At 46.2% G+C, this 15,557-nt stretch overlaps 1 protein-coding gene across 1 annotated transcript in view; it reads left to right on the forward strand.

Annotated features, from left to right (window-relative positions):
- ADCY6 (adenylate cyclase 6) overlaps positions 1-15,557 on the forward strand; it is a 244,465-nt gene that overhangs the window by 201,048 nt on the left and 27,860 nt on the right. The window contains 1 exon segment of the mRNA XM_044285080.1: positions 2,507-2,635. Coding sequence (XP_044141015.1) covers positions 2,507-2,635 — 129 coding nt within the window.

Below are 15,557 nucleotides of genomic sequence, written 5' to 3' on the forward strand. Positions count from 1 at the left end.
GTTCAGTCTGGCAATGTGGCCCCCAACCAGGAAACGTTGTGCACCCCTGTTCTACGCTATTTGATGCTGATAATTGATTATTTCCCAAGCTGATCATCTATAACTGTTATTTATGATATATTTGATTTGCTTTGGATTTGCTCATTGATGCACTTATCGGATATCATATTTTGCATTCTGGATAGCGTTAAATACTGGTTCATCCAGTATACAAGTAAGCACTTTCATGGAGTTTAAAACGCTTGTTTTCCTTAACCACTTAGGCTGAGTTCACACGGGCGAGATTTCCGCGCGGGTGCAATGCAGTAGGTGAACGCATTGCACCTGCACTGAATCCTGACCCATTCATTTCAATGGGGCTGTGCACATGAGCGTTTTTTTTCATGCATCACTTCTGCAATGCTTTAAAATCGCAGCATGTTCTATATTCTGCGTTTTTAACGCAGCCCTGGCTCCATAGAAGTGAATGGGGCTGCGTTAATAACGCATTGCATCTGCAAGCAAGTGCGGATGCAATGCGTTTTTCACTGATGGTTGCTAGGAGATGTTGTTTGTAAACATTCAGTTTTTTATCACGCGTGTGAAAAATGCATCAAAACGCATTGCATCCGCGCGGAAAAAACTGAACAACTAAACGCAATTGCAGCCAAAACTGACTGAACTTGCTTGCAAAATGGTGCGAGTTTAACTGAACGCATCCGGACCAAATCTGTCACGCTCGTGTGAACTCAGCCTTAGTAGTTTTGCCCGAGCTCTGCTCAGGCCTTGAGGGACTTAACAGTTCAACCTGCGTTCAGGCAGCAGGGTGAGGTGGGGGGAGGCAGGAGGTCTGCTTTTGCTGCTCATATCTTGGGATTGGTAAAAGCTAGAGATATTATCTTGTTTGAAAAATGGCATTCCACGCTTTCAAACAAGACCAGAATCACAGCATTATCTCCACTACATCGGGAGGCATAGCTATTAGAAATTACTTTCACTTTCAGCTGTATTCACTGCTAACCCGATTTTTAAAAACTACAGGTGAAACTTGAAAAATTGGGTTCAATATTCTAGGCTCAAAGTGTCACACTCTAGTCAGCTAATTAACCCATACCCCCTGAGCAAAGGGTTCCTGAGATTGTGACTTTGGGGTTTCATAAGCTGTAAGCCATAATCATCCAAATTATAACAAGTAAAGGCTTGAAATATCTCGCTTTGCATGTAATGAGTCTCATGTGTTAATGCTGTGTTTTCTGTTCTGTTAGAATGGCAGTTTTCAAACAAGATCATCTTTTGCTACCAATCCCGAGATATGAGGGGTTAAAGCAGCCCTCTCCTCTTCATTCTGCAGGACGAAGAGGGGCAGTGGGAGATCTGACAGTCTGCAGGAGAAAACAAAAATATGGAAAAAAAATGTCAATTTGGCATCATATATGTATTAACCCACATAGTAAACTTAAGTTATTTAAACCACACAGTGAACGCTGTAAATAAATTCCACAACATAATGTAAAACATTTTTTTAATCTTTCCCCAAAAAATGTAATAAAAAAAGTTACCTAATAGTTAAAACACTATATATACCGCAAAATGGTTCCTAAAAAACTACAACTCCTCACGCAACATTAAGAAAACATTTTAGAATAAAAAATGTAAAAGTTATGACTGCTGGAACAGAGAGAGGGGGGGGGGGGGTATAATGGTTCTTAAGGCTAAAATTAGTTATGTCACTAAGGGATTAAAAATACAATTGTGTCCCCTGAGTTGTGCTCCCGCAATATTTACTTCAGAGACATATTAAAAATCTACAATAAGATTTTAATGTGACTGTTAGGAGGTTAAAGGGTAACTGAAAAAACAAAGGGACAGAAGCACTGCTCAGTGCGCTCTCTCCCTTTGACTTTCATCCACTCTGCTCGGATTTTCGGGTGTGTGGAGTGTGGATCCATAGAAAGTATATGGAGTCCGCACTCCACACACTCAAAAAGCCAAGCAGAGTGGATGAAAGTCAAAGGGAGAGAGCGCACTGAGCAGTGCTTCTGTCGTTTTTTTCCATCAATGGTTTAGTTACCTTTTTATCAAGCAGTACAACTGTTATCCCACCACTCCGCCTGAGAACCTTTAACTTGCCACCAAATAAGCCAGTATTTGGAATTGAGAATTAGGTGCTCTGTAGTTGAGCACTTGATGTAGACAACGAATCCAGTAATGCCTACTGCTCATCAGTATTCTCATTAGTTACTGGCAGAATGCAGAGCAATCAGTCAGTGATCACTTACGTCCTCCTGGTATCGGCAGAAATTCAGCACTTCACTGAATTCCAAGGAGGATGATCATTTGTGATCAGGTTTAACTAGAAGACCTTAGTCTTTGCCCTGCTTTTTTCTTTTTTGGCTTTTTTTAATTTATTTTTTTAAACCCAACAATGTAAAATGTGGACAAGAACTGATGTTGTGGCCACCTGAAGGACCTGCAATTGAGATGAGGGTTTCATATAAAAGGTTTTCCTGTATGTTGTTCAATTCAGAAAGAAGAAAAGGCCATGCTGGCTAAACTACAACGGACAAGAGCCAACTCAAATGAAGGCCTTACACGAGTCTGGGTTCCTGAAAGATCCTTTCCACGCAACAAAGGCTCAAAGGCATTCCGGCAAATGGTGAGTGTGAGAGGTCATTTTCTGAGTAGACATTCCCTTTCATTTAAATAACGTATTTTGTTATGTTAAACATTATTTTTAAAGACTTTTGGTGATGTTATTTTAATTTTCCATGTCAATGTATATATTTTTTTTAAATCACCCAGATTTTGCACTGGCCACTAAGTTTAACAACCGACACCACTTCTTGGTCTGTACAGATAACTTTACCCCAGTTATCTGCTTATCATTATAGGCAGGATTACAATACAGCGCTATGGAATTAATAGTGCTTTCAAATAAATAATAAGAATCTTCTCCCTCTTGACCTCTGTACAGGTCACAGAGCATGCTTGGTAAACTCTCTTAAAAAAGTCGATGAGGTCCCTCCAAACTTTTGTGTCTGGCCCATGTGGCTGCTGTAAAGCATATCTCTTTAAAGGGGTTGTCTCACTTCTGTAAGTGGCATTTATCATGTAGAGAAAGTTAATACAAGGCACTTACTAATGTATTGTGATTGTCCATATTGCCTCCTTTTCTGACTGGATTCATTTTTCCATCACATACACTACTTGTTTCCATGGTTACGACCACCCTGCAATCCAGCAGTAGTAGCCATGCTTGCACAATATAGGAAAAAGCGCCGGTCTATGTGTGCTCTCATGGTCCCGGCCACCAGCCAGCACTTTTTCCTATAGTGTGTAAGCAGGACCACTGCTGATGGATTGCAGGGTGGCAGTAACCATGGAAACAAGTAGTGTATGTGATGGAAAAATGAATCCGGTCAGAAAAGGAGGCAATATGGAGAATCACAATACATTAGTAAGTGCCTTGTATTAACTTTCTCTACATGATAAATGCCATTTGCTGAAGTGAGGCAGCCACTTTAATGTCGCTAAGAAGAGCTCAGGCAAAATGGCTGCCTCCTTTATCATGTTCAGGAATAGAATAAGAAAAAAATCTGTAATCAGAAAATAAAAACGGAGGACACATTCCCCTTAAGCTGTTGGTATATAGGTGTTAGGGTAAATGCAGTGGCTGACAGACTGTATGACCAGCTGGAGGTGTCGCCACGGGTTTGGGAAGCTGATCCCACGGTGATCGGCTGATTCCTGGGCCTGCTGCAATATGAAAGTGGTTGGCATGATGATACAACCCTTTTAAATATAAACTGTGTGTCTTCCGATGATACATTTTGGCTACTAAAATCACAAGCCTTTGGAATATCAAGGGTTTCTAGACTCGCCTATTTCCTCCTCTCCAAACCACGGTATATTATAGCGTATGAGCCCCGCATCATGTATTGACCCCATTTATAGAACCCCATTAATGATACTCTGAGCAGGTTAGATGGCAGATCAGTCTGAAAATGGGATTAACGAAGGACTTTTTTCTCAGTGTGCATGCATGCGGCAGAGTTTGTCTTGGTCGAAATGCTGTGAGAGTGAAGCTGCGTTGTTAGTCTTTCCGGATTCTTTGGCCTCACACAGACTGCTGATTTTCCCAAGGATTGAGCGTGAGAGAGGCCTCCTGGTGAGGGTAGGCAGAGACAACACGGGGACACTTAATTAAATAGTTCGTCAGGCGGCCTCCTGTGGGATCTGCCTAATGAGACATGCCAAGGGGTGAGCAACTCTCAAGTCACATGCCTTTCGCTGCCTAATCCTTCCTAAAGGCCTTGTCACATATACCCTGAAGACCGTCTATTCAAAACGTGTTTTGCTTCACTAGATTAATACAGACGAGCGAATGAGTCAAACTGCAGTGCGCGCACGTGGAACCAGGAGGTATTTTACGCATTCTGATGTCAGGCCTTAGCAAAGGCTAAAGCCCCTGGAAATCTATCCATAATAAATAAGCCCCAATTACTGATTCCATGTGAACGTTCTCCAGACTAATGAGCGCAGCATCTGTATGAAAACAGGCTTCACGGTACACAAGCTGTATACTCAGAGGAGAGGCTGCTGGTTCTAGACGCGTTTATAAAGGCTGTCTTCGGACATGGAGATCTGTGAGCTCATGATTAGAGTTGAGCGAACACCTGGATGTTCGGGTTCGAGAAGTTCGGCCGAACATCCCGGAAATGTTCGGGTTCGGGATCCGAACCCGATCCGAACTTCGTCCCGAACCCGAACCCCATTGAAGTCAATGGGGACCCGAACTTTTCGGCACTAAAAAGGCTGTAAAACAGCCCAGGAAAGAGCTAGAGGGCTGCAAAAGGCAGCAACATGTAGGTAAATCCCCTGCAAACAAATGTGGATAGGGAAATGAATTAAAATAAAAATTAAATAAATAAAAATTAACCAAAATCAATTGGAGAGAGGTTCCATAGCAGAGAATCTGGCTTCCCGTCACCCACCACTGGAACAGTCCATTCTCAGATATTTAGGCCCCGGCACCCAGGCAGAGGAGAGAGGTCCCGTAACAGAGAATCTGTCTTCATGTCAGCAGAGAATTAGTCTGCATGTCATAGCAGAGAATGAGGCTTCACGTCAGCCACCACTGCAACAGTCCATTGGCATATATTTAGGCCCAGCACCCAGGCAGAGGAGGGAGGTCCCGTAACAGAGAATCTGTCTTCATGTCAGCAGAGAATTAGTCTGCATGTCATAGCAGAGAATGAGGCTTCACGTCAGCCACCACTGCAACAGTCCATTGGCATATATTTAGGCCCAGCACACACACAGGCAGAGGAGAGAGGTCCCGTAACAGAGAATCTGGCTTCATGTCAGCAGAGAATCAGTCTGCATGTCATAGCAGAGAATGAGGCTTCACGTCAGCCACCACTGCAACAGTCCATTGGCATATATTTAGGCCCAGCACACACACAGGCAGAGGAGAGAGGTCCCGTAACAGAGAATCTGGCTTCATGTCAGCAGAGAATCAGTCTGCATGTCATAGCAGAGAATGAGGCTTCACGTCAGCCACCACTGCAACAGTCCATTGGCATATATTTAGGCCCAGCACCCAGGCAGAGGAGGGAGGTCCCGTAACAGAGAATCTGTCTTCATGTCAGCAGAGAATTAGTCTGCATGTCATAGCAGAGAATGAGGCTTCACGTCAGCCACCACTGCAACAGTCCATTGGCATATATTTAGGCCCAGCACACACACAGGCAGAGGAGAGAGGTCCCGTAACAGAGAATCTGGCTTCATGTCAGCAGAGAATCAGTCTGCATGTCATAGCAGAGAATGAGGCTTCACGTCAGCCACCACTGCAACAGTCCATTGGCATATATTTAGGCCCAGCACACACACAGGCAGAGGAGAGAGGTCCCGTAACAGAGAATCTGGCTTCATGTCAGCAGAGAATCAGTCTGCATGTCATAGCAGAGAATGAGGCTTCACGTCAGCCACCACTGCAACAGTCCATTGGCATATATTTAGGCCCAGCACCCAGGCAGAGGAGGGAGGTCCCGTAACAGAGAATCTGTCTTCATGTCAGCAGAGAATTAGTCTGCATGTCATAGCAGAGAATGAGGCTTCACGTCAGCCACCACTGCAACAGTCCATTGGCATATATTTAGGCCCAGCACCCAGGCAGAGGAGGGAGGTCCCGTAACAGAGAATCTGTCTTCATGTCAGCAGAGAATTAGTCTGCATGTCATAGCAGAGAATGAGGCTTCACGTCAGCCACCACTGGAACAGTCCATTCTCAGATATTTAGGCCCCGGCACCCAGGCAGAGGAGAGAGGTCCCGTAACAGAGAATCTGTCTTCATGTCAGCAGAGAATTAGTCTGCATGTCATAGCAGAGAATGAGGCTTCACGTCAGCCACCACTGCAACAGTCCATTGGCATATATTTAGGCCCAGCACCCAGGCAGAGGAGAGAGGTCCCGTAACAGACAATCTGGCTTCATGTCAGCAGAGAATCAGTCTTCATATCATAGCAGAGAATCAGGCTTCACGTCACCCACCACTGTAAGAGTCAATTTTCATAAATTTAGGCCCAGAACCCAGGCAGAGGAGAAAGGTCCCGTAACAGACAATCTGGCTTCATGTCAGCAGAGAATCAGTCTTCATATCATAGCAGAGAATCAGGCTTCACGTCACCCACCACTGTAAGAGTCAATTTTCATAAATTTAGGCCCAGAACCCAGGCAGAGGAGAAAGGTCCCGTAACAGACAATCTGGCTTCATGTCAGCAGAGAATCAGTCTTCATATCATAGCAGAGAATCAGGCTTCACGTCACCCACCACTGTAAGAGTCAATTTTCATAAATTTAGGCCCAGAACCCAGGCAGAGGAGAAAGGTCCCGTAACAGACAATCTGGCTTCATGTCAGCAGAGAATCAGTCTTCATATCATAGCAGAGAATCAGGCTTCACGTCACCCACCACTGTAAGAGTCAATTTTCATAAATTTAGGCCCAGAACCCAGGCAGAGGAGAAAGGTCCCGTAACAGACAATCTGGCTTCATGTCAGCAGAGAATCAGTCTTCATATCATAGCAGAGAATCAGGCTTCACGTCACCCACCACTGTAAGAGTCAATTTTCATAAATTTAGGCCCAGAACCCAGGTAGAGGAGAAAGGTCCCGTAACAGACAATCTGGCTTCATGACAGCAGAGAATCAGTCTGCATGTCATAGCAGAGAATCAGGCTTCACGTCAGCCACCACTGCAACAGTCCATTGTCATAAATTTAGGCCCAGCACCCAGGCAGAGGAGAGAGGTCCCGTAACAGACAATCTGGCTTCATGTCAGCAGAGAATTAGTCTGCATGTCATAGCAGAGAATCAGGCTTCATGTCAGCCACCACTGCAACAGTCCATTGGCATATATTTAGGCCTAGCACACAGGCAGAGGAGAGGTTCATTCAACTTTGGGTAGCATCGCAATATAATGGTAAAATGAAAATAAAAATAGGATTGAATGAGGAAGTGCCCTGGAGTCCAATAATATATGGTTATGGGGAGGTAGTTAATGTCTAATCTGGACAAGGGACGGACAGGTCCTGTGGGATCCATGCCTGGTTCATTTTTATGAACGTCAGCTTGTCCACATTGGCTGTAGACAGGCGGCTGCGTTTGTCTGTAATGACGCCCCCTGCCGTGCTGAATACACGTTCAGACAAAACGCTGGCTGCCGGGCAGGCCAGCACCTCCAAGGCATAAAAGGCTAGCTCTGGCCACGTGGACAATTTAGAGACCCAGAAGTTGAATGGGGCCGAACCATCAGTCAGTACGTGGAGGGGTGTGCACACGTACTGTTCCACCATGTTAGTAAAATGTTGCCTCCTGCTAACACGTTGCGTATCAGGTGGTGGTGCAGTTAGCTGTGGCGTGTTGACAAAAGTTTTCCACATCTCTGCCATGCTAACCCTGCCCTCAGAGGAGCTGGCCGTGACACAGCTGCCTTGGCGACCTCTTGCTCCTCCTCTGCCTTGGCCTTGGGCTTCCACTTGTTCCCCTGTGACATTTGGGAATGCTCTCAGTAGCGCGTCTACCAACGTGCGCTTGTACTCGCGCATCTTCCTATCACGCTCCAGTGCAGGAAGTAAGGTGGGCACATTGTCTTTGTAGCGTGGATCCAGCAGGGTGGCAACCCAGTAGTCCGCACAGGTTAAAATGTGGGCAACTCTGCTGTCGTTGCGCAGGCACTGCAGCATGTAGTCGCTCATGTGTGCCAGGCTGCCCAGGGGTAAGGACAAGCTGTCCTCTGTGGGAGGCGTATCGTCATCGTCCTGCCTTTCCCCCCAGCCACGCACCAGTGATGGACCCGAGCTGCGTTGGGTGCCACCCCGCTGTGACCATGCTTCATCCTCATCCTCCTCCACCTCCTCCTCATCCTCGTCCTCCTCGTCCTCCAGTAGTGGGCCCTGGCTGGCCACATTTGTACCTGGCCTCTGCTGTTGCAAAAAACCTCCCTCTGAGTCACTTCGAAGAGACTGGCCTGAAAGTGCTAAAAATGACCCCTCTTCCTCATCCTCCTCCTCCTCCTCCTGGGCCACCTCCTGTTCCATCATCGCCCTAAGTGTTTTCTCAAGGAGACATAGAAGTGGTATTGTAACGCTGATAACGGTGTCATCGCCACTGGCCATGTTGGTGGAGTACTCGAAACAGCGCAACAGGGCACACAGGTCTCGCATGGAGGCCCAGTCATTGGTGGTGAAGTGGTGCTGTTCTGTAGTGCGACTGACCCGTGCGTGCTGCAGCTGAAACTCCACTATGGCCTGCTGCTGCTCGCACAGTCTGTCCAGCATGTGCAAGGTGGAGTTCCACCTGGTGGGCACGTCGCATATGAGGCGGTGAGCGGGAAGGCCGAAGTTACGCTGTAGCGCAGACAGGCGAGCAGCAGCAGGATGTGAACGCCGGAAGCGCGAACAGACGGCCCGCACTTTATGCAGCAGCTCTGACATGTCGGGGTAGTTGTGAATGAACTTCTGCACCACCAAATTCAGCACATGCGCCAAGCAAGGGATGTGCGTCAAATTGGCTAGTCCCAGAGCTGCAACGAGATTTCGCCCATTATCACACACCACCAGGCCGGGCTTGAGGCTCACCGGCAGCAACCACTCGTCGGTCTGTTGTTCTATACCCCGCCACAACTCCTGTGCGGTGTGGGGCCTGTCCCCCAAACATATGAGTTTCAGAATGGCCTGCTGACGTTTACCCCGGGCTGTGCTGAAGTTGGTGGTGAAGGTGTGTGGCTGACTGGATGAGCAGGTGGAAGAAGAGGAGGAGGAAGCCGAGAAGGAGGAGGTGGCAACAGGAGGCAAAGAATGTTGCCCTGCGATCCTTGGCGGCGGAAGGACGTGCGCCAAACAGCTCTCCGCCTGGGGCCCAGCTGCCACTACATTTACCCAGTGTGCAGTTAGGGAGATATAGCATCCCTGGCCGTGCTTACTGGTCCACGTATCTGTGGTTAGGTGGACCTTGCCACAGATGGCGTTGCGCAGTGCACACTTGATTTTATCGGATACTTGGTTGTGCAGGGAAGGCACGGCTCTCTTGGAGAAGTAGTGCCGGCTGGGAACAACATACTGTGGGACAGCAAGCGACATGAGCTGTTTGAAGCTGTCTGTGTCCACCAGCCTAAATGACAGCATTTCATAGGCCAGTAGTTTAGAAATGCTGGCATTCAGGGCCAGGGATCGAGGGTGGCTAGGTGGGAATTTACGCTTTCTATCAAATGTTTGTGAGATGGAGAGCTGAACGCTGGCGTGTGACATGGTTGAGACGCTTGGTGACGGAGGTGGTGGTGGTGGTGTTGGTGGTACATCCCCTGTTTGCTGGGCGGCAGGTGCCAACGTTCCTCCAGAGGCGGAGGAAGAGGCCGAGGCGGCAGCAGCAGAATAGGCCGAGGCGGCAGCAGCAGAAGAGGTAGCAGGGGGAGCCTGAGTGACTTCCTTGGTTTTAAGGTGTTTACTCCACTGCAGTTCATGCTTTGCATGCAGGTGCCTGGTCATGCAGGTTGTGCTCAGGTTCAGAACGTTAATGCCTCGCTTCAGGCTCTGATGGCACAGCGTGCAAACCACTCGGGTCTTGTCGTCAGCACATTGTTTGAAGAAGTGCCATGCCAGGGAACTCCTTGAAGCTGCCTTTGGGGTGCTCGGTCCCAGATGGCGGCGGTCAGTAGCAGGCGGAGTCTCTTGGCGGCGGGTGTTCTGCTTTTGCCCACTGCTCCCTCTTTTGCTACGCTGTTGGCTCGGTCTCACCACTGCCTCTTCCTCCGAACTGTGAAAGTCAGTGGCACGACCTTCATTCCATGTGGGGTCTAGGACCTCATCGTCCCCTGCATCGTCTTCCACCCAGTCTTGATCCCTGACCTCCTGTTCAGTCTGCACACTGCAGAAAGACGCAGCAGTTGGCACCTGTGTTTCGTCATCATCAGAGACATGCTGAGGTGGTATTCCCATGTCCTCATCATCAGGAAACATAAGTGGTTGTGCGTCAGTGCATTCTATGTCTTTCACCGCTGGGGAAGGGCTAGGTGGATGCCCTTGGGAAACCCTGCCAGCGGAGTCTTCAAACAGCATAAGAGACTGCTGCATAACTTGAGGCTGAGACAGTTTCCCTGGTATGCATGGGGGTGATGTGACAGACTGATGGGGTTGGTTTTCAGGCGCCATCTGTGCGCTTTCTGCAGAAGACTGGGTGGGAGATAATGTGAACGTGCTGGATCCACTGTCGGCCACCCAATTGACTAATGCCTGTACCTGCTCAGGCCTTACCATCCTTAGAACGGCATTGGGCCCCACCATATATCGCTGTAAATTCTGGCGGCTACTGGGACCTGAAGTAGTTGGTACACTAGGACGTGTGGATGTGGCAGAACGGCCACGTCCTCTCCCAGCACCAGAGGGTCCACTAACACCACCACGACCATGTCCACGTCCGCGTCCCTTACTAGATGTTTTTCTCATTGTTATGGTTCACCACAACAACAAATATATTATTTGGCCCAATGTATTGTATTCAAATTCAGCGGGATATAAATTTGAGGCCTAGTATTTAGGCGCTGGGTGACCGGTATGGATTTAGTGACAGAATTAGACTTGGAAATGCACAGAAGCGTGTGTGTGTGAAGTTATTCTGAATGACCCAATGTGCACCTTGAATATTATATACCCTTTTAGGGATAGATTTCAAATAGCTCTGATATAGCAGAAACCACTAAATTATGAAATTGCTAAATTGGGAATTGTACTTCAACCCAGAACAAAAAATGTGCTTTGACGGACACTAAATATCTTGCCCAGCAACAACAGTACAACGGTGGGTAACGAGAGATTTAGAGGGAATTAAATTTGAGGCCTAGTATTTAGGCGCTGGGTCACCGGTATGGATTTAGTGACAGAATTAGACTTGGAAATACACAGTAGCGGGTGTGTGTGAAGTTATTCTGAATGACCCTATGTGCACCTTCAATATTATATACCCTTTTAGGGATAGATTTCAAATAGCTCTGATATAGCAGAAACCACTAAATTATGAAATTGCTAAATTGGGAATTGTACTTCAACCCAGAACAAAAAATGTGCTTTGACGGACACTAAATATCTTGCCCAGCAACAACAGTACAGCGGTGGGTAACGAGAGATTTAGAGGGAATTAAATTTGAGGCCTAGTATTTAGGCGCTGGGTCACCGGTATGGATTTAGTGACAGAATTAGACTTGGAAATGCACAGAAGCGTGTGTGTGAAGTTATTCTGAATGACCCAATGTGCACCTTCAATATTATATACCCTTTTTGGGATAGATTTCAAATAGCTCTGATATAGCAGGAACCACTAAATTATGAAATTGCTAAATTGGGAATTGTACTTCAACCCAGAACAAAAAATGTGCTTTGACGGGCACTAAATAACTTTCCCAGCTACAACAGGACAACGGTAACGAGAGATTTAGAGGGATTTAAATTTGAGGCCTAGTATTTAGGCGCTGGGTGACAGGTATGGGTTTAGTGACAGAATTAGACTTGGAAATACACAGTAGCGGGTGTGTGTGAAGTTATTCTGAATGACCCTATGTGCACCTTCAATATTATATACCCTTTTAGGGATAGATTTCAAATAGCTCTGATATAGCAGAAACCACTAAATTATGAAATTGCTAAATTGGGAATTGTACTTCAACCCAGAACAAAAAATGTGCTTTGACGGACACTAAATATCTTGCCCAGCAACAACAGTACACCGGTGGGTAACGAGAGATTTAGAGGGAATTAAATTTGAGGCCTAGTATTTAGGCGCTGGGTCACCGGTATGGATTTAGTGACAGAATTAGACTTGGAAATACACAGTAGCGGGTGTGTGTGAAGTTATTCTGAATGACCCTATGTGCACCTTCAATATTATATACCCTTTTTGGGATAGATTTCAAATAGCTCTGATATAGCAGGAACCACTAAATTATGAAATTGCTAAATTGGGAATTGTACTTCAACCCAGAACAAAAAATGTGCTTTGACGGGCACTAAATAACTTTCCCAGCTACAACAGGACAACGGTAACGAGAGATTTAGAGGGATTTAAATTTGAGGCCTAGTATTTAGGCGCTGGGTGACAGGTATGGGTTTAGTGACAGAATTAGACTTGGAAATACACAGTAGCGGGTGTGTGTGAAGTTATTCTGAATGACCCTATGTGCACCTTCAATATTATATACCCTTTTTGGGATAGATTTCAAATAGCTCTGATATAGCAGAAACCACTAAATTATGAAATTGCTAAATTGGGAATTGTACTTCAACCCAGAACAAAAAATGTGCTTTGACGGACACTAAATATCTTGCCCAGCAACAACAGTACAGCGGTGGGTAACGAGAGATTTAGAGGGAATTAAATTTGAGGCCTAGTATTTAGGCGCTGGGTCACCGGTATGGATTTAGTGACAGAATTAGACTTGGAAATACACAGTAGCGGGTGTGTGTGAAGTTACTCTGAATGACCCTATGTGCACCTTCAATATTATATACCCTTTTTGGGATAGATTTCAAATAGCTCTGATATAGCAGGAACCACTAAATTATGAAATTGCTAAATTGGGAATTGTATTTCAACCCAGAACAAGAAATGTGCTTGAACGGACACTAAATAACTCGCCCAGCTACAGCACTAGGGACAGATTTAGCTGGATATAAATTTGAGGCCTAGTATTTAGGCGCTGGGTGACCGGTATGGATTTAGTGACAGAATTAGACTGGGATATGGCCAAAAAATGAACAGACTATTGCTGGTTAAATGCACTTGGTGTGACAGCTTCACCCTGATGTAGGCTTTAGCCAAAAAACAACCACACCATTGAGGGTTAAATGCACTTGGTGACAGGCGCAGCTTGCCCCTGATTTTGTATATGGCCAAAAAATGAACAGACTATTGCTGGTTAAATGCACTTGGTGTGACAGCTTCACCCTGATGTAGGCTTTAGCCAAAAAACAACCACACCATTGAGGGTTAAATGCACTTGGTGACAGGCGCAGCTTGCCCCTGATTTTGTATATGGCCAAAAAATGAACAGACTATTGCTGGTTAAATGCACTTGGTGTGACAGCTTCACCCTGATGTAGGCTTTAGCCAAAAAACAACCACACCATTGAGGGTTAAATGCACTTGGTGACAGGCGCAGCTTGCCCCTGATTTTGTATATGGCCAAAAAATGAACAGACTATTGCTGGTTAAATGCACTTGGTGTCACAGCTTCACCCTGATGTAGGCTTTAGCCAAAAAACAACCACACCATTGAGGGTTAAATGCACTTGGTCGCAGCTTGTGCTGGCGCACCACAAGACACAAAATGGCCGCCGATCACCCCAGAAAAATGAGACTGACAAACGGTCTGTGCAGCCTAAAAACAGTGAGCAATTGAGGATCAGCAGCTCAATGATCCACAGCTGCAGATCGATCAGTTAATCAAGTCCTTTGGAGGAGTTAATCTGCCTAATCTCGCCCTACTGTCGCAGCCGCAACCTCTCCCTACGCTAATCAGAGCAGAGTGACGGGCGGCGCTATGTGACTCCAGCTTAAATAGAGGCTGGGTCACATGGTGCTCTGGCCAATCACAGCCATGCCAATAGTAGGCATGGCTGTGATGGCCTCTTGGGGCAAGTAGTATGACGCTTGTTGATTGGCTGCTTTGCAGCCTTTCAAAAAGCGCCAAGAAAGCGTCACAAAAGCGCGAAGAAAGCGACGAACACCGAACCCGAACCCGGACTTTTACGAAAATGTCCGGGTTCGGGTCCGTGTCACGGACACCCCAAAATTCGGTACGAACCCGAACTATACAGTTCGAGTTCGCTCATCCCTACTCATGATATATGTTCTGACAAATGCCGGCCAGTGATAAACCTGTTGGGGTCTGAACTAGGCTTCGGTTCCGAGGTACCAGTCAGAACTGAAGCAGAGTTCGGATCCAAGTTTTAAAATGGATAAATACTGTGTGCTAGCCACAGACCACCCCATTCATGGTTCTCCACAAAAATCCTTCCCCCCTGTACCAATCTACCAGTAATCGGGATATATGATTAGGAAGAAGCATAGCCTCTTCTTACATGTCACCAAATATGTCACTGCATGGTCACGTATATAATATATTAGCCCCTGGAAATACGTAAAAATAAGTTGGGAAAGTGCAGCCTATATCTTGCACCAAAAATGTTCACACTGGTGTCATGGGTTCCATTTTTTGCAGCATAGCGGATGTGAGTCCTGACAGATCTCATAGATTTTACCTTGTTCCTCTAGATTTCTGGTTTGTTTTATGGGATAGAATAGCACAACATTTTACACTAGTCTGTAAGCCAAAGAGTAACGTGAGTATTAACAGAAGTGTGAACAGACCCTCACTCCATTATTGTTAAAATATATGCCGGTCTAATTTTGAAGCCCATAAATGATGATCCGTTGTTCTTAAGATTAAATAGTCTCCTAGACATAATGGAAAAAGGTCATAATTTAAGTTTCTAGTGGTATGCAGGAAACTTTGTAATAAAGATGTAATTGGCAGAAGGGTGTATACATTTTATCTATTTATAGTGTGTTATCTGACCTATTTTCATTACATTTATACAACCTAGCGCAGCAATAAACATTACTCTCGGAGACCATGGTTACATGGAGATAAGCTTTGTGTGCTTCCACTCCCTGCCGGATAGATTGGCCAGTCAGTCCAGCAGAGAAGGCTATGTGAACAGCGCTGATCTCCAAGCAGCCGCAGTCCTCAAGAACAACGCTTGGGGGTTAAAGGGCATCTGTCAGCCGATTTGTACCTATGAAACTGGCTGATCTGGCAGCTGAAGACATCTCTCTTCGGGCAGCACGGTGGCTCCGTGGTTAGCATTGGTGCCTAGCAGCGCTGGGGTCCTAGGTTCGAATCCGACCAAGGGTGCTCTGGTTTCCTCCCACACTCCAAAGACATACTGATAGGGACCTTAGATTGTGAGCCCACTGGGGACAGTTGGATGCTAATGTCTGTATAGCACTGCGGAATATAGTAGCGCTA

This window comes from Bufo gargarizans, chromosome 3 (assembly GCF_014858855.1).
Source record: "Bufo gargarizans isolate SCDJY-AF-19 chromosome 3, ASM1485885v1, whole genome shotgun sequence".
Lineage (NCBI taxonomy): Eukaryota > Metazoa > Chordata > Amphibia > Anura > Bufonidae > Bufo > Bufo gargarizans.